At 38.3% G+C, this 23,652-nt stretch overlaps 1 protein-coding gene across 1 annotated transcript in view; it reads left to right on the forward strand.

The window, feature by feature from the left end:
• LOC124613534 (adenylate cyclase type 2-like) overlaps positions 1-22,779 on the forward strand; it is a 283,418-nt gene extending 260,639 nt beyond the window's left edge. The window contains exons 18-21 of the mRNA XM_047142245.1: positions 7,092-7,273; positions 7,705-7,933; positions 8,066-8,190; positions 20,442-22,779. Of these exons, the coding sequence (XP_046998201.1) occupies positions 7,092-7,273; positions 7,705-7,933; positions 8,066-8,190; positions 20,442-20,795 (890 nt within the window). The 3' untranslated portion in view covers positions 20,796-22,779. The remainder of the gene's footprint in view (positions 1-7,091; positions 7,274-7,704; positions 7,934-8,065; positions 8,191-20,441) is intronic.
• The last annotated feature ends 873 nt before the right edge of the window (positions 22,780-23,652 follow it).

The following is a 23,652-nucleotide window of genomic DNA, read 5'->3' on the forward strand; positions in this document are numbered from 1 at the left end:
CCGTGCGCGCTCTAATCTCTCTAATTTTACGTTCGTGATCTCCTCGGGAGGTATAAGTAGGGGGAAGCAATATATTCGATACCTCATCCAGAAGCGCACCCTCTCGAAACCTGGCGAGCAAGCTACACCACGATGCAGAGCGCCTCTCTTGCAGAGTCTGCCACTTAAGTTTATTAAACATCTCCGTAATGCTATCACGGTTACCAAATAACCCTGTGACGAAACGCGCCGCTCTTCTTTGGATCTTCTCTATCTCCTCCGTCAGACCGATCTGGTACGGATCCCACACTGATGAGCAATACTCAAGTATAGGTCGAACGAGTGTTTTGTAAGCCACCTCCTTTGTTGATGGACTACATTTTCTAAGCACTCTCCCAATGAATCTCAACCTGGTACCCGCCTTACCAACAATTAATTTTATATGATCATTCCACTTCAAATCGTTCCGCACACATACTCCCAGATATTTTACAGAAGTAACTGCTACCAGTGTTTGTTCCGCTATCATATAATCATACAATAAAGGATCCTTCTTTCTACATATTCGCAATACATTACATTTGTCTATGTTAAGGGTCAGTTGCCACTCCCTGCACCAAGTGCCTATCCGCTGCAGATCTTCCTGCATTTCGCTACAATTTTCTAATGCTGCAACTTCTCTGTATACTACAGCATCATCCACGAAAAGCCGCATGGAACTTCAGACACTATCTACTAAGTCATTTATATATATTGTGAAAAGCAATGGTCCCACAACACTCCCCTGTGGCACGCCAGAGGTTACTTTAACGTCTGTAGACGTCTCTCCATTGATAACAACATGCTGTGTTCTGTTTGCTAAAAACTCTTCAATCCAGCCACACAGCTGGTCTGATATTCCGTAGGCTCTTACTTTGTTTATCAGGCGACAGTGCGGAACTGTATCGAACGCCTTCCGGAAGTCAAGAAAAATAGCATCTACCTGGGAGCCTGTATCTAATATTTTCTGGGTCTCATGAACAAATAAAGCGAGTTGGGTCTCACACGATCGCTGTTTCCGGAATCCATGTTGATTCCTACATAGTAGATTCTGGGTTTCCAAAAACGACATGATACTCGAGCAAAAAACATGTTCTAAAATTCTACAACAGATCGACGTCAGAGATATAGGTCTATAGTTTTGCGCATCTGCTCGACGACCCTTCTTGAAGACTGGGACTATCTGTGCTCTTTTCCAATCATTTGGAACCCTCCGTTCCTCTAGAGACTTGCGGTACACGGCTGTTAGAAGGGGGGCAAGTTCTTTCGCGTACTCTGTGTAGAATCGAATTGGTATCCCGTCAGGTCCAGTGGACTTTCCTCTATTGAATGATTCCAGTTGCTTTTCTATTCCTTGGACACTTATTTCGATGTCAGCCATTTTTTCGTTTGTGCGAGGATTTAGAGAAGGAACTGCAGTGCGGTCTTCCTCTGTGAAACAGCTTTGGAAAAAGGTGTTTAGTATTTCAGCTTTACGCGTGTCATCCTCTGTTTCAATGCCATCATCATCCCATAGTGTCTGGATATGCTGTTTCGAGCCACTTACTGATTTAACGTAAGACCAGAACTTCCTAGGATTTTCTGTCAAGTCGGTACATAGAATTTCACTTTCGAATTCAATGAACGCTTCACGCATAGCCCTCCTTACGCTAACTTTGACATCGTTCAGCTTCTGTTTGTCTGAGAGGTTTTGGCTGCGTTTAAACTTGGAGTGGAGCTCTCTTTGCTTTCGCAGTAGTTTCCTAACTTTGTTGTTGTACCATGGTGGGTTTTTCCCGTCCCTCACAGTTTTACTCGGCACGTACCTGTCTAAAACGCATTTTACGATTGCCTTGAACTTTTTCCATAAACACTCAACATTGTCAGTGTCGGAACAGAAATTTTCGTTTTGATCTGTTAGGTAGTCTGAAATCTGCCTTCTATTACTCTTGCTAAACAGTATCCGTACAATTTGCATGGGCTAATGATGTCACAAGTATATAAAAAATTATTTCAGCACTGGTGTTAATGAACATGCAGTGATAACTGACAATTCGGGCTGTATCGGGACCTGAACCGAGATTTCCTGCTTAGAGTGGTTCATGTTAACAATTGGGCAATGTGAACATAGGCACAGGCCTTACTAAAACTTTCACTGTCAATGTTTCCACATACGATTTCCAGACACTAATAACAGAGATTCTCCCAAGGGGTATGTGAAAAAAGCATCACTGGGGAAAAGGAATTGGTAAAGGACCATGGCCTACACTGCCACAAGGAACAAATACAAAATGAATTAAATGGATTGAGAATGAGATAAACGGATCTATGAGTATGAAATTGAAGATGTTATGGAGTTACTCATAAATGATATCTCAGTGGGAGAAGTATGAGTGACAATGAAAGTGTGAGCCATGTCTGGAAGCATGCTCAACTAACCTAATGGTAAAGACAACTCCTTTCCATATGCATAAAATCTAAATTCAGTTTCCAGCCTGGCATGAATTTTCAGTTGTCACTACACACTCATTACTTTGCAAATTCAACATATCTCAGTAGTTGTCACTGATATTATTTCATGTCACTGCACTTGTTTAATTTCATTGTTATCAATCCATTCATTCCATTTCAGGGCTTTTAATTCATTTATGTGTCAGAGACTATTAAAAGTTTGAATCAGACCTGTAGACATGCTCACATAGTCTAAAAGGTAAGCTGACTGGATGCAATAAACAGGAAATCTGGGTTTGTGTCCTGGTGTGTTACAAATTTCCAAATGTCACTATACATTCATTAATTGCCGGTCCAGCATATCTGAACAATTTGCACTGGTTATTGTTGTTGTTGTTGTGGTCTTCAGTCCTGAGACTGGTTTGATGCAGCTCTCCATGCTACTCTATCCTGTGCAAGCTTCTTCATCTCCCAGTACCTACTGCAACCTACATCCTTCTGAATCTGCTTAGTGTATTCATCTCTTGGTCTCCCTCTACGATTTTTACCCTCCGCACTGCCCTCCAATACTAAATTGGTGATCCCTCGATGTCTCAGAACATGTCCTACCAACCGATCCCTTCTTCTAGCCAAGTTGTGCCACAAGCTCCTCCTCTCCCCAATTCTATTCAATACCTCCTCATTAGTTATGTGATCAACCCATCTAATCTTCAGCATTCTTCTGTAGCACCACATTTCGAAAGCTTCTATTCTCTTCTTTTCTAAGCTATTTATCGTCCACGTTTCACTTCCATACATGGCTATACTCCATACAAATACTTTGAGAAACGACTTCCTGACGCTTAAATCTATACTCAATGTTAAAAAATTTCTCTTCTTAAGAAACGCTTTCCTTGCCATTGCCAGTCTACATTTTACATCCTCTCTACTTCGACCATCATCAGTTATTTTGCTCCCCAAATAGCAAAACTCCTTTACTACTATAAGTGTCTCATTTCCTAATCTAATTCCCTCAGCATCACCCGACTTAATCCGACTACATTCCATTACCCTCATTTTGCTTTTGTTGATGTTCACCTTATACCCTCCTTTCAAGACACTGTCCATTCCATTGAACTGCTCTTCCAAGTCCTTTGCTGTCTCTGACAGAATTACAATGTCATCGGTGAACCTCAAAGTTTTTATTTTTTCTCCATGGATTTCAATACCTACTCCAAACTTTTCTTTTGTTTCCTTTATTGCTTGCTCAATATACAGATTGAATAACATCGGGGATAGGCTACAACCCTGTCTCACTCCCTTCCCAACCACTGCTTCCCTTTCATACCCCTCTACTCTTATAACTGCCATCTGCTTTCTGTACAAATTGTAAATAGCCTTTCGATCTCTGTATTTTACCCCTGCCACCTTCAGAATTTGAAAGAGAGTATTCCAATCAACATTATCAAAAGCTTTCTCTAAGTCTACAAATGCTAGAAACGTAGGTTTGCCTTTCCTTAATCTTTCTTCTAAGATAAGTCGTAGGGTCAGTATTGCCTCACGTGTTCCAACATTTCTACGGAATCCAAACTGATCTTCCCCCAGGTCGGCTTCTATCAGTTTTTCCATTCGTCTGTAAAGAATTCGCGTTAGTATTTTGCAGCTGTGACTTATTAAACTGATAGTTCGGTAATTTTCACATCTGTCAACACCTGCTTTCTTTGGGATTGGGATGATTATATTCTTCTTGAAGTCTGAGGGTATTTCACCTGTCTCATACATCTTGCTCACCAGATGGTAGAGTTTTGTCGGGACTGGCTCTCCCAAGGTTGTCAGTAGTTCTAATGGAATGTTGTCTACTCCGGGGGCCTTGTTTCGACTCAGGTCTTTCATTGCTCTGTCAAACTCTTCACGCAATATCATATCTCCCATTTCATCTTCATCTACATCCTCTTCCATTTCCATAATATTGTCCTCAAGTACATCGCCCTTGTATAGGCCCTCTATATACTCCTTCTACCTTTCTGCTTTCCCTTCTTTGCTTAGAACTGGGTTTCCATCTGAGCTCTTGATATTCATGCAAGTGGTTCTCCTTTCTCCAAAGGTCTCTTTAATTTTCCTGTAGGCAGTATCTATCTTACCCCTAGTGAGATAAGCCTCTAGCCATCCCTGCTTAGCCATTTTTCACTTCCTGTCGATCTCATTTTTGAGACGTTTGTATTCCTTTTTGCCTGATTCATTTACTGTGTTTCTATATTTTCTCCTTTCATCAATTAAATTCAATATTTTTTCTGTTACCCAAGGGTTTCTACTAGCCCTCGTCTTTTTACCTATTTGATCCTCTGCTGCCTTCACTATTTCATCCCTCAAAGCTACCCATTCTTCTTCTACAGTATTTCTTTCCCCCATTCCTGTCAATTGTTCCCTTATGTTCTCCCTGAAACTGTGTACAATCTCTGGTTTATCCAGGTCCCATCTCCTTAAATTCCTACCTTTTTGCAGTTTCTTCAGTTTTAATCTACAGTTCATTACTAATAGATTGTGGTCAGAGTCCACATCTGCCCCTGGAAATGTCTTACAATTTAAAACCTGGTTCCTAAATCTCTGTCTTACCATTATATAATCTATTTGATACCTTTTAGTATCTCCAGGGTTCTTCCATGTATACAACCTTCTTTCATGATACTTAAACTAAGTATTAGCTATGATTAAGTTATGCTCTGCGCAAAATTCTATCAGGCGGCTTCCTCTTTCATTTCTTAGCCCCAATCCATATTCACCTACTATGTTTCCTTCTCTTCCTTTTCCTACTGACGAATTCCAGTCACCCATGACTATTAAATTTTCGTCTCCCTTCACTACCTGAATAATTTCTTTTATCTCATCATACATTTCATCAATTTCTTTGTCATCTGCAGAGCTAGTTGGCATATAAACTTGTACTACTGTTGTAGGCGTGGGCTTTGTGTCTATCTTGACCACAATAATGCGTTCACTATGCTGTTTGTAGTAGCTTACCCGTACACCTACTTTTTTATTTATTATTAAATCTACTCCTGCATTACCCCTATTTGATTTTGTATTTATAACCCTGTATTCACCTGACCAGAAGTCTTGTTCCTCCTGCCACCGAACTTCACTAATTCCCACTATATCTAACTTTAACCTATCCATTTCCCTTTTTAAATTTTCTAACCTACCTGCCCGATTAAGGGATCTGACATTCCATGCTCCGATCCATAGAATGCCAGTTTTCTTTCTCCTGATAACGACATCCTCTTGAGTAGTCCCCGCCCGGAGATCCGAATGGGGGACTATTTTACCTCCGGAATATATTACCCAAGAGGACGCCATCATCATTTAATCATACAGTGAAGCTGCATGCCCTTGGCTGTAGTTTCCCCTTGCTTTCAGCCGTTCGCAGTACCAGAACAGCAAGGCCATTTTGGTTAGTGTTACAAGGCCAGATCAGTCAATCATCGAGACTGTTGCCCCTGCGACTACTGAAAAGGCTGCTGCCCCTCTTCAGGAACCACACATTTGTCTGGCCTCTCAACAGATACCCGTCCGTTGTGGTTGCACCTATGGTACGGCTATCTGTATTGTTGAGGCACGCAAGCCTCCTCACCAACGGCAAGGTCCATGGTCCATGGGGGGAGGACACTGGTTATATCAAAAGGAAAAGTCTTAGCCAGTTTGCACTAATATCATTTCGTGTAACTGGATCTTAACTGATTTCATCCCCACTGATCTATGCATTTAGTGAATTTAATTAATTTCATTATACTGCTGGGAAACAAATACATGAACAACTATTGATAGCAAATATCGATGTGGAATTGAGGAAAATCTTTGTGAAATTATATGAACAGTGTACATTACTATAACAAAAACAACCAAAGGCCATCAGAAAAGTAGGGAAGAAATTGAATATATCGAAGTATAGTGATACAGAGGAATGTTAAAACTAATGTGAAGATACAAAATGTCAGTTGAAGTACTTAAAAGAAGAAGAATTGAAAAGTCTCCAGACTACTCTTACCAAAAGTAAGAACAATTAGTGGTGCATGTGCAAAGGCATCTATGAAAGGCTAACTTCATTCTGAAAAGAGTTTTAATCAGGAAATTGTTAGGTAAATAAAGATCAGAACATGCAAAAAGATTACTGAGGATGCTGGTTTCATAGGTATCCAAAGACGATAGGAAGAGATTTAGGGTGGCATCAAACCAGTAAAAAGAATATTTGTTTTGGGAAGGGAGTCTTTTTATTAGACGGTGTTTGCGTTCACTGTACATTTCAGAATACAGACACTTGAAACAGGAAGAACCCTAAGTTCTCTAAACAGTTGCCTGTTTTTGAAGTCTGAATGCATGTCTGCAAGGTTTTTTTTTCCCAATTTCTCAATGGTATATTCCATAGTTTATTGAATGTAAGTATGCAAAGATGGATTTTGTTTTCCATTAGTTTGACTTTCCTTCCTTATATTTTTTTCCACTTGGGCTTGTACTCACAGTCTCCCCCCTTACATTATTTTGTCTAGTGTACTGGGAATATTCCAATTTGATAGCTAGCTTTAATTTCATCTTTTATTTATTTTTATCAGTGTCTGTTGCCTCTTGGTAGCAGAAAAATTTTATTTGTATATATATAATTTTTTTTATAGCTGAGCTCTACCTGAACATAGAAAGGACCTCTGATGAACTGTATCATGAAGAATATGACTCAGTAGCTGTCTTGTTTGCTACTGTTACTGATTACACTCTTTTTGACTTTGATCATCCTGAAAACAGCAATGAACTAGTTAGCCTACGAGTACTCAATGAAATCATATGTGACTTTGACAAGGTGAGTTACTGACTTTATCTTCAATTTGTACCAGTAATCAAATCTTGAAAAATTCAAGCAGAAGGAGAAACAAATGGAGGTTACTGATTTGTGTGAATGGAAAACCAAGTTCTTTTTCTCTTTGAAAAATGTTCATAGATCATAGTGTGGAAAACAGAAAGTTTTTCCATATTAGTAAGAAAACTTGTGTATGTAAGCATGTAGCAGATTGTTTTATTTCTTAAGCCAACTATAATATTTCACATGTTCTTTCACCATCCCACTGCTTTTACATAAACTTCAGATGAAAAATTATTTTAAATGTCTGTTAAACAGAGTCATCATTGGATTCACTAAACATTATAACACTGATTACTAATACATAATGTGAAATCAATTGTGCATATTTATGGAACTACCAAATAACAGGTGTTTATTTTATTATAATGCAGCTACTCTTTGAACCAAGTTTTCTGCGTGTTGAGAAAATAAAAGTAGTTGGCTGGACTTATATGGCTGCTTGTGGCTTGGATCCTGGACGCAGGGACTCAACAACTTCCATTAGCAGGCAAACATTCCCCCAACATGTTGTGTATGTGCTTGCTCGTTTTGCAACAAGGATGATGGCTGCACTAGAAAAAATAAATGCCGAAGGTCAACAGTCATATAGGCTGAGAGTGGGTAAGTGTCCAAATTCAATAGAAGTTATGATGAACATGATGATAAGAAGTCATGCAAGGTTTTTTACGTTCCTATTCATATACTCTCCACACATTTACATTATTGTATGGTTTATGAACTCATCATTTTTAGGCATTTCACATGGTCCAATTACTGCTGGGGTTATTGGAGCACAGAAACCTCTGTACGATATATGGGGCGATGCCGTTAATATGGCGTCAAGGATGGATTCAACTGGAGAAGCTGGGAAAATCCAGGTGAGTTAATACTTACTTTAACATTTCACTACAATTAGTCTGAATACTGTAGCTTATCATATAGTTTACATTATTTTGCATGTATCAAATTGTACTTGCCACCTATAACTGCATAAATTGCTATTACAGGTAAATAGTAATACATTGTCGTAAGATAAGTGAGAGCTATGCCTTGAAAGCAATGGCTTTCCACATTACGTGATAATATAATAATTAAATATGTTATTTAAGGATTTCTGTAAAAGAAAATTGTTAATACTGAATATAAATGCAAGTGTTGTGGTTTACATTTTCTGCATATGTCAAAATGTGTATCCCTGACAGTAATGGCATAAATCATAATTACAGATAAATAGTAAATCACTATTGTAAGTGAAGTAGGGGCTCTATTTCAAAAACAAAGACAAAGTGGGAGCTATCATTTGAAAGCAATGGCTTTTTACATTACATTATAATACATTAAACAATTATGTTATTTAAGCATTTCTGGAAAACAAAAATTCATTAATTTCTAAATAAATTTAAGTCTTACAAAGTCTTTTCCGAAGCTATTTGTCTGAACTGTAGCAATTCACACAAGAGGTGGATAGAAGCTTTGGAAATGTGGTGCTACAAAAAAATGCTGAAGATAACTAATGAGGAGATATCAAATATCAATAAGGAGAAAAGAACTGTATGGCACAGTTTGATTAAAAGAAGGGGTCATTTGACTGGATGCATTCTGAGACGTCAAGGAGTTGTCAATTTGATGATGGAAGTGTGTAGACAGATACCAAGAGATTTATCCAGGATAGACTAGTGTGGAGAACTGCATCAAACCATTCTTTAGGCTAAATCATATCACTACCACCACCAACAACAATAACAACAGCAAGAATAAAGGAGAGGAGACGAAGGCATAGAAAACTCAGTAAAAAGAAAACAAGAGGCAGGTATACTAACAGAAAAATCACTGATGATTAGGCAGTGCAGATGAAAGGAATATAGGATGTACTGTGGAGTTTTTATATAAGGCTTTATAATATTTTTTGTTTTTGTTTATTTGTACCTATTCAACTGCTGGAAGCATTAATACTGAACACAGATGACACTATATAATAATATTTTCGTGGGGTGCATTTTTTAGTTATTATAGTCCCCTTCAATGAATTCTTAAAATTTTTCTGTAAAGACAAAGTCGATGGCTGGTACAAGGCTACTCTATGTACAAGACATGGCAGTTATGCAGTTTATGACTGGAGTAATTTGTCAAATCTAGTAGGGAAGGAAAATCACCAACAAAGTTAGATTCTGTAGCCTCCTACAAACCACTAATATGCAATGCTAAGACTTAATAACAAGAGCAGAAGTGGTTTTCAGTTACAAATTAGACATATCAAACAATTTTAATTTAAGTCTCACCACATATGTCAAGTGAGACATTTATTCCTCATCCACAATGTATTCACAATCAATCAGAATTGACAAGACGGCATACTCAAGCCGGAATTGTTTTTCACACTTCAGCACTATATCAATTTTTTATAGAGCTCACTCCAGCAATCTCGTCTTTATTCATGATAATCATACCAGTCACAGATGACAGCCACATGAAAAATACCATGGAGCACAAAAGATACTAAAAACATGTTGTACTACAGACCCTAGCTTTTGAAATGCTATGTCTTACTGTGATAAAGTAACTGATATGTAAATTACAGTCCTACACAGTGTTAACATATCCTCTTACAAAATATCAGTTTCAAAAGCTGCTTTCATTTATGATTCATCAAGTTATTAATAAAGGCATGTTTCTTTAAACTGACATATATTGCGGTCTTCATTTCATGTCACCTAAATTAATTGTGTATAAAGCAGATATAATTATTTACCTTTATCATCATCAATAGCCATCTGAAACCCATTGCCAGAATAAAGGATTCTGGCAGACTTTGTCAAGCATTAGGGCTTACAGCTACTCTGATCAATGTTACTCTTGCATGTTTTCTACCATCATCTATCCACCTCCTATTTAGTCACCCTCTGAGTCTTTCTCATCTCTCGTAATTTAGTGAAGTTGTTCCTTGGTCTTCTGACAACTCATTTGCCTGACTATGTGTTCTGCACATTTCTATTTCATTTTAGTTGCACCCTTAATTCGATGTTTCACTCCAGTCTGTTCCTTGATCCCCCTGTTTTCTCCTCTCTCTCCTAGAAAATCCCAGTATGCATCTACATCTACATCTACATCTACATCTACATCCATACTCCGCAAGCCACCTGACGGTGTGTGGCGGAGGGTACCTTGAGTATCTCTATTGGTTCTCCCTTCTATTCCAGTCTCGTATTGTTCGTGGAAAGAAGGATTGTCGGTATGCTTCTGTGTGGGCTCTAATCTCTCTGATTTTATCCTCATGGTCTCTTCGCGAGATATACGTAGGAGGGAGCAATATACTGCTTGACTCTTCGGTGAAGGTATGTTCTCGAAACTTTGACAAAAGCCCGTACCGAGCTACTGAGCGTCTCTCCTGCAGAGTCTTCCACTGGAGTTTATCTATCATCTCCGTAACGCTTTCGCGATTACTAAATGATCCTGTAACGAAGCGCGCTGCTCTCTGTTGGATCTTCTCCATATCTCCTATCAACCCTATCTGGTACGGATCCCACACTGCTGAGCAGTATTCAAGCAGTGAGCGAACAAGCGTACTGTAACCTACTTCCTTTGTTTTCGGATTGCATTTACTTAGGATTCTTCCAATGAATCTCAGTCTGGCGTCTACTTTACCAATGATCAACATTATATGATCATTCTATTTTAAATCACTCCTAATGCGTACTCCCAGATAATTTATGGTATTAACTGCTTCCAGTTGCTGACCTGCTATTTTGTAGCTAAATGATAAAGAATCTATCTTTCTATGTATTCGCAGCACATTACACTTGTCTACATTGAGATTCAATTGCCGTGCCCTGCACTATGCGTCAATTCGCTGCAGATCTTCCTGCATTTCAGTACAATTTTCCATTGTTACAACCTCTCGATACACCACAGCATCACCTGCAAAAAGCCTCAGTGAACTTCCGATGTCATCCACAAGGTCATTTATGTATATTGTGAATAGCAACGGTCCTATGACACTCCCCTGCGGCACACCTGAAATCACTCTTACTTCGGAAGACTTCTCTCCATTGAGAATGACATGCTGCATTCTGTTATCTAGGAACTCCTCAATCCAATCACACAATTGGTCTGATAGTCCAAATGCTCTTACTTTGTTCATTAAACGACTGTGGGGAACTGTATCGAACGCCTTGCGGAAGTCAAGAAACACGGCATCTACCTGTGAACCCGTGTCTATGGCCCTCTGAGTCTCGTGGACGAATAGTGCGAGCTGGGTTTCACATGACCGTCTTTTTCGAAACCCATACTGATTCCTACAGAGTAGATTTCTAGTCTCCAGAAAAGTCATTATACTCGAACACAATACGTGTTCCAAAATTTTCCATTGTGCACTGAGCAATACTGTTTTTGAATGGTTTTTGTGTCCTGCCAGAAGTCAGAGCTGTTAATTCACACTGCACACTGACTGTAACTTTCTGTTTCAGAAAAATTGGAATCTTCATTTCAAAAACTCTATTTGCTTTACCGAAAGCACTCTACATCATTTTTTACCCTGGTGTTTATTTCTTTGACTGTCCTTGAGTCATCATTGCTTTCACTGTCTTTGTTTCTGATTCATCTCATCAACCTAGATACATTTAATAAATCTTTGAATACTTGTATAATTTACTTCTGTTGTTAGTTACTGTGCCATCTGCCATCTACACTGATGAACAGTGATGTCTACCGAACAAAAGTTTCTATTTGATTTCTCACATTCTCTTGAATTTACTAAACAGTTTTTTTAGTTCAACATATTTTGTCACATTTTTATTATTATTTACTGATCTTGCCTCCTCTTCAATAGTTGCCCCGTTTCATTTGAGATACTGGTTCTATGGATGCTCTGCCAAACACTTAAGTATGAATTGCAGAGTAATCCTGTATATGTGGAAGAAGTAACTCTACCCCATCGTTCTGCAACACATGGCTTCATACTTCAGCAAGTGGACCAGCATGTCTATGATGCCTGTGGTGTACAAATCACTACAGGCCACATTTCAACTGAGGGCATCTTATATTGTGATGAGGAGCAGGAGCAAATTAAAGCAGCACTCTGTCTTCAGTTTTAGCTGATTATGAGACAAATGTGGTAATCACTTGCTGTGTAGTGTTTGGACTCCATTCTAAGCTTTTAGGTGGGAGGTTTTGCAGTGTGATTGGCTCACCCTTGTTTCTCCAGCAATCAGCCAGTCACAGTTTTCTGCACTGCTATTTTAAGTCTTTCCACTGAATTTCTCTTTTTATTATTAGTTTTAGAACTGACAAACCATATGATTTTATGATTTTAATATTTGTTCAGTTTGTGTGTGTGTGCGTGAGGACAGGGGGGGGGGGGGGGGGGGGAAGGGTGAGTATTTTAGGGTATTTTCGTAGTTTAGTGGAAGTTTTATTATTTTAGCACTTTTTATCCATACTCATCTCTCAGAATTTTAGTACAGGTGCTCTGAAGACCTTCCACTAATGCAACCTAAACACATAGTAATCATCATCATCATCATACACTTGGTCCTTGCCAAGTGCATTTTATTTTTGTTTTGTACTGACAAAAAGTGTTAAGCAAAATCATTTTGTTCCTCTTGGCAAATTCTGTTTATGTATCTTCTCTGTTCAATGTATGCTATAAAGTGGTACCATTAAGTTCCTCCTAAAATAACAAACTATAGTGTTACTTGTTAAGATAATACATTGTAAAACACTTTTAAATCTTTCTGATTGTAATAGCTCGATTCTACTCACTACTGTGAAAGTATATTTACAATATCATCAAGAAAGTTGTACCCTTCAGATTATCTCATAGGTAACCTGAATTGTCCTTTATCTCTTTGTTCCTTCATACAGACAAAAGAAGAAAAGAGGACCAAAAAAGTTTTATAATACACTATGCTAAAATTAATACAGTGTGTGTGAAAATGAAAACAATATTTCCTGGAAGTTACAATGTGGACACCCAGACAAAGGTTTATACATCTCCCTCTGAAGACAATAATTATACTGTTCTTTAAAACTTCAACACTCGGTAGAATACCAAATAATGAAATTTTACTTATTGTATGTGTCAGAATAAAACAAAGAATACATAATTAAACTTGCTGGCAATTTGAGGACAGGCAGGGTGCAAAATTAAGTCCACAGAGTTGTTACCCCTAGCAGAACTTATGGTTCTAATACAACAGCATCAAGTTCAACTGAGAGTGAATGACAGAATGGATTTGTCATTCCATGCTGCTTCAACCCTATACCACAGCTCTTGGTAACTCATGACCAGATGTTTTCAATGGGTTAGAGACATGGAGAATGTGCTGGCCATAGCAACAGTGTAATACCCTCTGTATAGGGGTAGGGTAGGACATTACGACCAACATGTGGCCTCGTGTTATCTTGTTGAAAGATAGAGTCACAGAAACCTGGAAAAAGGGCACAGCCACAGACTTTACATTTTGGAAATGTAATGGCTGCCATCGAAATTATGAGCTATGCAAACCAGACTTGATTGTGATTATGTAGACTTTCCCAACATAATGACTGATGATACTCCTCTTGAGTATCCAAGAGGATAATTTAGTCGTCTTGAGATGATATTTCAACAGACCAACAGGCCGCCATCTTCAGGTGTGTATGCTGATGCACCATCTTGCCTGAACTGAGTTTCCAACCGAATCAGTGGCCCCTTTATACTCCGCAGCCAGCCCGCCATAAGTGTGTGAGCACCATCGCTGCTGTTCTCAAGTGCAAAGAACTAGTAGTGCACCAATGGAAGCAATAGGCAAAATGGTATATCACTAGCAGAACATTAACTAAAAGAATCTGCTGGTCAAAATGAAGATCGTTGTAGAATAATATCAGATTCTGTGTGTTATGTAAAGGGAAACTTTTATTCGTGTTAATAGTATTATCAGATAATTGAATTTAAATAGATTTCTGTAGAATATATTACCAATAGCGGGAAGCAGGAGTGATAATTTGCATCTCATTATACAGCGTCTTACATCCCTCATTAAGACAGTGTTCTGCCACTGCAGATTTCTCTGGTTGGAGCAAATAAGTGTGATGGTGTTTTCTAGGGCCTGAATATTACAGACAGTTCAGTGAATATAAGCCACCCCACAATGACAAGGAATTTTGCGAACTCCAGGTTTCCGCAGACACAAGTCATCCTTTAGGAATCCGAGAAGGGCTCTAATCTTAACCAGTGGCATAAATACACTTTTGATGTCACATCATCTTAAAATTTTTGAAATTTTTGATGAAATTCTCCCATCAAAAGGCAAAAAAAGCAACAGATTGACAAGTATCCTCCGATTGCTTCCCCAGTGGTCCAAACTGAAGAGCATGACATATTTGTTGGTCACTATAACCACTCTGCTTAAAAACAATTTTAAGATGGTCCAATTCCTGTATCAAATTTTCTGTGTTGGTAATGGCATAGGCTCTCTTCAGCAAAGTCTGCAAAATCGTTGTGAGATGGTGGGATGGATGACAGCTGGTTGCATGATGAGAACGGTCAATATACGTATGTTCCTGATATGCACTATGTTCCAAACTCCCATTGTCATTTTTGTGAACCAAAACATCAAAAAAAGGAAGGTAGGGGTGCAGGATGTCGATGGGGTCAGGAGGTTGATGGAGTCAGGTGAAAGGTTTTGTAGGGGGCCTAAGGTTCTGAGGATTCCTTGAAGCTCCGCCTGGACATCAGGAATGGGATTACCTTGGCAAACTTTGTATGTAGTGTTGTCTGAAAGCTGACGCAGTCCCTCGGCCACATACTCCCGACGATCAAGTACCATGGTCGTGGAACCCTTGTCCGCCGGAAGAATGACGATGGATCGGTCAGCCTTCAGATCACGGATAGCCTGGGCTTCAGCAGTGGTGATGTTGGGAGTGGGATTAAGGTTTTTCAAGATGGATTGAGAGGCAAGATAATACATTGTAAAACACTTTTAAATCTTTCTGATTGTAATGGCTCGATTCTACTCACTACTGTGAAACTATATTTACAATAGCATCAAGAAAGTTGTACCCTTCAGATTATCTCATAGGTAACCTGAATTGTCCTTTATCTCTTTGTTCCTTCATACAGACAAAAGAAGAAAAGAGGACCAAAAAAGTTTTATAATACACTAAGCTAAAATTAATATATGAGAAATTCCTGGAAGGTTTGGAGAGGGTGATTTTGAGGAAGAGGAGGTGGGTCCCGCTGTGACGAAGGACTCTTCCCGTTACCCACCAGGCCTCAACCTCTGCTAATTTGAAGTTGCCACCGCTCATACCTCACCTGTCATTCAACAACATCTTTGTCTCTGTACTTCCGGCTCGACTGACATCTCTGTCCAAATTCTTTGCCTTTACATATGTCTGCTTGTGACTGTATATTTGCGGATGAATATGTGTGTGTGTGCGAGTGTATACCTGTCCTTTTTTCCCCCTGAGGTAAGTCTTTCTGCTCCCGGGATTGGAATGACTCCTTACCCTCTCCCTTAAAACCCACCTCCTTTCGTTTTACCCTCCCCTTCCCTCTTTCCTGATGAAGCAACCTTGGGTTGCAAAAGCTTGAATTTTGTCTGTGTGTTTGTGTTTGTTTGTGTGTCTATCAACATACCAATGCTTTCATTTGGTAGGTTACATCAGCTTTGTTTTGAGATATATTTTTCAATTATGTAACTTACCAAATGAAAGCATTGGTATGTTGATAGACACGCAAACAAACACACAAAATTCAAGCTTTCGCAACCCACAGTTGCTTCATCAGGAAAGAGGGAAGGAGTGGGAAAGATGAAAGGATGTGGGTTTTAAGGGAGAGGGTAAGGAATCATTCAATCCTCACCTGTCATTCAACAACATCTTTGCCTCTGTACTTCCACCTCGACTGACATCTCTGCCCAAATTCTTTGCCTTTACATATGTCTGCTTGTGTCTGTATATGTGCGGATGGATATGTGTGTGTGTGCGAGTAAGGTAAGTCTTGGAATGACTCCTTATCCTCTCCCTTAAAACCCACATCCTTTCGTCTTTCCCTCTTTCCTGATGAAGCAACTGTGGGTTGCGAAAGCTTGAAATTTGTGTGTGTGTTTGTGTTTGTGTTTGTTATTGTTTCTACCAACGCTTTCGTTTGGTAAGTAACAGAATCTTTGTTTTTTTATACACACAAAGATTCTATTACTTTGTTTTCTGTTACTTACCAAATGAAAGTGTTGGTACGTTGATAGAAACAATAACAAACACAAACACACACACAAATTTCAAGCTTTCGCAACCCACGGTTGCTTCATCAGGAAAGAGGGAAGGAGAGGGAAAGACAAAAGGATGTGCGTTTTAAGGGAGAGGGTAAGGAGTCATTCCAATCCTGGGAGCAGAAAGATTTACCTTAGGGCAGGAGCGGGCAAACGTTGCACGCGGCTCATGAGCGCACAGCGGTGCACGTGTGCTGCTCGCGTGCAATCGTCGACCGGGGCAGTGGCGACAGCCGGCAGGTTGCGGCAGAGTAGTGCCAGGCCAAGCTGCGGACGTTGATGCGAAGTGACCACTACGTAGTGAATGTTGTATTTCAAGAACTGGAAAATGTAGAGTGAGTCAAGGAAACAGAGAAGTGGAGATTTGCTATCTTTTAAAAAGGAATGGGAGAATCATTTTTTCTTTGAGCAAAAACGTGAGAATTCGAAATGTTTAATATGTGGCAGTATTCTCACTGGTCAGCGGAAGTCTAGTATTGAAGGCCACTATAATAAATTTCACAAGGACGAGTACAATTTATTGTTGGATTCTGAGCGGATGGGGAAATTGACTGAGCTTATGAAGAGCGATCTGACGATACTAGATGATCTGTCGTAGTTGCTGTTGTCACGAGAGATCTGCGACTTTCTTTCGTCATCTCTCTCACCTAATTGATTTAACATTTTATGGAGCACTGTTTTCAATTTTTCAGGACGACAACGATGATAGCCCAGCGGTACGTGCAAGTTATAAGATTGTGCTTAATATAGTGAGAGCTGGAAAGCCATTTGCTGAATTAATAAGACTCTGTTAAGAGCAAACATCAGTGATGAAAATTTACGTAACTGTTTGCGTTTGTCTGTATGTAGAAATTTTGTTCCAGATATTAAGCGTATTGTAAACTCCACCTGTGATAATTAAATAAAAAGTATCATATGTAATAGGTACTCTTTCAAGCCATGCTTTCTTTCAAGCACTCCTACTAACCTCATTCCTTCATTCAATAAACCAAGCTAGGAAACAAAACACATTGCAGAGGAAGGAGCGGACAGAAGGTATGGTGGGGAGGGGAGATAAGCGGGTTGTCAGCTTGCCCCTGTGTGCACGCAGAACACCTGTTAACTGCACGCGTGCAAGTGCACCACACACGTGCAGGATTCCTGCCCGCCCCTGCCTTAGGGGGAAAAAGGGACAGGTATACACTCGCGCGCGCGCGCACACACACACACACACATATCCATCCGCGCATATACAGACACAAGCAGACATATCAAATCAGGCAACAATACGTCTGTACTCTCAAGTGCTAGTCCCGTGGGATCACTGATATTCTTCGTGATGTTGGGTAGGGTTATCCTGGATCCATAAATTCCATAACTGCATGGTAGTTAGGGGATCATGGCCAACACAAGCACAATATCGTGTGGTGTCTGCTTGTGTCTGTATATGTGCGGATGGATACGTGTGTGTGTGTGTGTGTGTGTGTGTGTGTGTGTGTGTGTGTGTGTGTGTGAGTGTATACCTGTCCCTTTTTCCCCCGAAGGTAAGTCTTTCCGCTCCCAGGATTGGAATGACTCCTTACCCTTTTACTTAAAACCCACATCCTTTCGTCTTTCCCTCTCCTTCCCTCTTTCCTCATGAAGCAACTGTTGGTTGCGAAAGCTTGAATTTTGTGTGCATGTTTGTGTTTGTTTGTGTGTCTATCGACCTGCCAGCGCTTTCGTTTGGTAAGTCACATCATCTTTGTTTTTAGATATTTTTCCCACCTGGAATGTTTCCCTATATATATATATAGAAAGAAACATTCCACATGGGAAAAATATATTAAAAAACAAAGATGCTGTGACTTACCAAACGAGAAAGTGCTGGTAGATAGACACAATAAAAAACACACACACAAATTTCAAGCTTTCGCAACCCATGGTTGCTTCATTAGGAAAGAGGGAAGGAGAGGGAAAGATGAAAGGTTGTGGATTTTAAGGGAGAGGGTAAGGAGTCATTCCAATCCCGGGAGCGGAAAGACTTACCTTAGGGGGAAAAAAGGACAGGTATACACTAGCGCACACACACACACATATCCATCCACACATATACAGACACAGGCAGACATTTTTGTCTTATCTATGTGATGTTGGCTGGATATAACAGTCTCCTCTTAATGTGTTTAGGTTGCTGAATAGGGTGTCTTTCACGGTTGACCATCAGCCATAGGCCATGGTGATCAGATAATATTGGATCTTTCACTCCATACTGATATTTATCTTTTGTTAAATTGGAAATTATGTTATCCAGGCATCCCACTAATCGTGTTGGCTGGTCATTCACACAGTAAAAGTTGTTGGATCTTAGCAGGTTTTGAAAATGTGTGACAGTTGGTGTTTTTTGTAGAATGTCAATGTCACCAATGTATACTATCTTGTGGTGCATGTATTTTACCAGCAGGTACTTATTTAGGGAGTCTCCATTTGATCAATAAACTGATTTGTATCAGAGTTTGGGGTGTGATAAATAAAGATGGGCACTAACTTTTGTTTTGGAAGTAGCACTACAAAAATTTCAAAAAGTTGGTCTTTGCAAAACTGATCAACTTTCTGTGCTACATATTCAATGTCAGAGTTTTTATTTACAAAAATTGCAATTCCTCCATATCTGCTTTTGTTTCTACAGTATGAACTTGCTGACTCAAATCCTTCAGGGATATACAGAGCAGTCTCATCAGGTGTGAGCCAGTGTTCATTTACACAAAAAATGTGGCGTGGGTTTGAAATTAGGAATAAATCTATTTTGTTTCTGATTGACTGTACATTTAGATGCAAAATTAAATTCTGTTGTCTGCGAGAACAGGCAAAGAATTTGATACTTCTGTATTTACAGTTTTTGTGGTGCTGACTGGGGCATAATAATTCATAAAAAATCTTCACTACAGCTAGTCACTTTCCTTCATCTGGTAGATGAGCGAGTGAAGATTGGATGTGCCATGTTGTCTTGGTTTCTCTAGTGGCATGTTACAATAATGTGGTGCAAGGGTTTTAACATGCACCAGAACTGCAGACATGCACCTGCAAACAAACAAAAAATTATTTGCATTACTTTTTTGTGGTGTTTATTAAAACGATGACTAACATTTGTAGACCACACTCTGCGTGTTATTGTTATTACACCCTTCCATATAACAAACACTTTCTTCCTCAATGAAGAGTTGCCCAAGAATATTATGCCTTAAGAAATCAGTGAATAATAAAAGGAGAAGTCTGTTAACTTCTTCAAAGTTTCATCTCCTAGGGTCCACTACTATCCATACTGCAAAAACTGCTGAGCTTAGACATTTAGAAGATTTTCAGTCCAGGTCCTTATCAATATATACACCAAAAAATTTAGAACCTTCTGTTTCATTTATTGATTTTCCTTTATGCAGTATATTTAATAATGTGACAGTCCTTTTGCAGAGTGTCAATTAGTATGAAATATTGTATAAAAACAACATCTGAGTAGTGTAAGACAAAAGCAATGGTACCCCTTTTTTAAAGAGCCCAATTTTCTACTAAGTACTGATCTACAAGTAATTCCCTTAATTATCTATGAGAGTAGATCAGCACTACAGTAACTAGTTGATAATAAACTTTACAGAGTAACTTGCAGTGGCTATTACTGCCCATAAATGTTTTATATGACTGATTCCACATTCCTGAAGGAGCACAATGTGACTCAAAAGCAAATTAACAATAAATAAATGAAGGAATCAATCAGTCAAAGAACACCCCAATATGAGTAAAATTTATATTTTATCTGTTTTATACAATGCCTGTTAGCATTTAGAAAATCTACCACATTTAGTAATTAAAGTAAATATGTATTTTGGTACCGCTCTGCAAAGCATATCATGATTAAATTTAATTTTCAGGTCACTGAAAACACTGCAGAAGTGCTTGAAGAGCAAGGTGTATGTTGTCAGTATCGAGGGCCTACCTATGTAAAAGGCAAAAACTACATGACAACATACTTTGTTTGCATGGGTGACAACTATGAACTTCTTTTAAAACCAAAGTCTCCTGATATTGTTAACGAAGAAATTATGCCAGAAAATGCTCAGAAAGACATAACTAATGTTATTTCAAATAAAGAACTTAATGGTGTAATTAAAAGTGGTGAAACAAATCATATTACGAGCAACTGTATCAACAGAATACAGCACAGTGCAGCTGGTGATAGTGAAAGGACTGAAGAGAGTGAAGAAGAATACAACACATCATTATAATTTCAGATAGCTGGTGCATACTTCCACAAAAAGAAGTGCTTCAAAACTTCAATATTAATTGTCAATAAACTGGAGAACATAATTTTTCCAGCATATGTTGAAATCATACATGTAAATATGTAAAATGTAATGATAACAAGACTGACTGAGTTAAATACTTTGCATATTAAATCTCAGACCAAAACATATTCCATAGCGAATTAACATTATATGACCTTGACAAGTAGACTGGAGGATTTATCAAGATTTGAAAATTCAGCTAATGCCTGTATAATCTTGATCATTCCTTTACTATTACTATTGTATGGTTATGTTGCCTTGCTTTATATCTTTTAATGAGTAGCTCAGATCCAATGTATTGTGTGCGGCTGTACACACAATGAAACTCTAATGAAATATTTAGATTCACTCTCCTTTGTAACCACTGTTTTCTGAAAATACTGAAATTCAAAATGACATGACATACAAGGTGCAGTGCTTCCAAATGGATCACCAGCTAAGTATTTCATAAGAATGAAACAAGCAACAAAGAAAAGGAACATGAAAATCAGCTTCTATTTCATAATGCAGAGGGACATCATGACAGATGGAAATCTGGTTTCATTCTCCTTAACAAAATGTTATTAATTCTTTTTGTATTTAAACTACACTGATTGTACAAAGTAACAGCTAATTTCCAACAAAATAAACTACCTAATTTCTTGTCAGCATGCCCGTGTGCACATAACATAAAGTATGCAGACACATAAGTGCTGACAGTACACAAAAAAATATTTCATTCATCATAAAAATTCATCATAAGAAAATATATGAGTTGAAGTAATCTACTTGTAACATCTCACATTTTTAAATTTATCACCCCACAAAGAATGTTGGCCAATTTCATTTATATTTTTACTACAATAATAACAAAGCATTGAAGATCTGAGTAATAGATTTTTGTCCGATTTGTAAATATAGTAAGTGATAATTATGCCATTGTGACAAAACCATAGCTTTATTATTATAGAGTTGTGTAAATCACCATTTCATACATATCGGTGTAATATATATACTCTGTACATACAGTGATATGTATATTTTATAAATACTTGTTAACTATTGAAGACTGTTTCAACAAACAGAAACTAAGACTACATATAATGTGTCTTGCAATTTGTATTAAGACGTTTTCCGTGCTAAAGCAAAAAATCTTTACAACTTGTATGAAACAAGGTAATTTTACATACGTTATTTCTTACAAGCCAAACTAGTCATAATGTTTGAAAATTACTTTTTTTCATAAAATGAAGAATGCAGTGTTTTGACATTTGATTTTCTTAAGCAGATTTCTGGTTTCAGCTTTACAGCCACTATCTGGTCATAAAAAAGAATAATAATGTACAGGATGCACAGACATAAATTGACCTATTTAACAAAATAAACACTGCTTAATCAGCTGGTAAAAGTTACAACGTGGTGCCAGTGGCACTGGTGGAAGGTATGGTTATGAACATCACAGATCTGACAATGGCTGAAGGCAAATATGGTAATCTGTTTAACTAAATCAAAAGTAACCTAGACTATGCATTTTCCAGTTTATTTAGATATCAAGTCACTGGCGTCCTCCAAAGACCTAAGTGACTTCATTTAATGATACATCTTTCCACTTCCCCTTCTCTAGCAAATCCTTAATTCACAACTAACGACCATTTCAAGTCTCATAATTGACAACCCCAATATATTAATGTACAAATTCCACAATATTGCATAAGCCATCTATATTCAAACTTTTGTTTTCCATCCTATGTTGACAGTTCTGCTCTTTTGCCCTTCCTGCACAAAATGTGATTCTTGTACAAAGTTTGATATTGTAATAACATCATACCTCATGAATTAAAACTTTTTTAAATATCTTTTGTCAGGCTATGTTGTAATTTATTATATTTATTTTTTGTATTATTGTTGTATTTCATTGTCAATAAACATCTTTTACTTTGGAATAGATGCCAAAAAGAAACAGCAGTGTGAAGTCTGTAATTCTGTTGGAACGACATTTAATACAACCCATGTTTGTTAGATACACAAGTACCTGATATGAAACGTGCAATGCGATTTATGCTTCATTTCCTTTGATAATCATCTAGGAATCTTTACTCCCGTAACTTGGTCATGAGTGATAGTTTGCATTCTGATATTTTATTTTCTCATACATTACTGTTCCAAATCAAAGCATGGAATTTAGCACAATATCATATCGCAATGTGTAAAACTGTAATGTTTTTTTTACATGCTGAAAAATACTTCGTGCAAAAATATATTATGAAACATGAAGGCAAAGAATAGAAACACAAACTACCTGCTGCGATGTGTCGCTATGGTTGTAAATACAGAACAAATCCAATGTAAAGCTCAAATACCACCATAAGAGATCAAAAGGAACCACAATAACTGTTCTTGGATCTTTATTGTCTGAGGGATTGGTTGCATCTGCTGCTATCTGTTTAATTAATAAGTGTTGCACTCAATTATGTAAGAGTGTCCCCCACCCCAGAAAGAATCTCTGCTCTCGTAGACCAACAGCTTTGGCCTATTGCCATAACCTATCCTCCAATAAAAAAAGTCACCAATCATTTCCTCCACTGATTCTCCACAGTACCCGTTCCTTTACCACACAGCATACTGCTCATCACTGTTGATGGTACCTCCCTCTACACTAACATCTTCAGTGCCCATGGCTTTTTTGCTATTGAACACTGTCTACAACCTCTGTCCTGGTCATCATGACAAACTTTATCCTTGCCCACAATTACTTGTACTTTGAAGGCATATCAACTGCAAACAATTCTATGCTACAGCAATGGGCAATAACATGGCA

The sequence above is a fragment of the Schistocerca americana genome, chromosome 4 (assembly GCF_021461395.2).
Source record: "Schistocerca americana isolate TAMUIC-IGC-003095 chromosome 4, iqSchAmer2.1, whole genome shotgun sequence".
NCBI classification, from domain to species: Eukaryota; Metazoa; Arthropoda; class Insecta; order Orthoptera; family Acrididae; genus Schistocerca; species Schistocerca americana.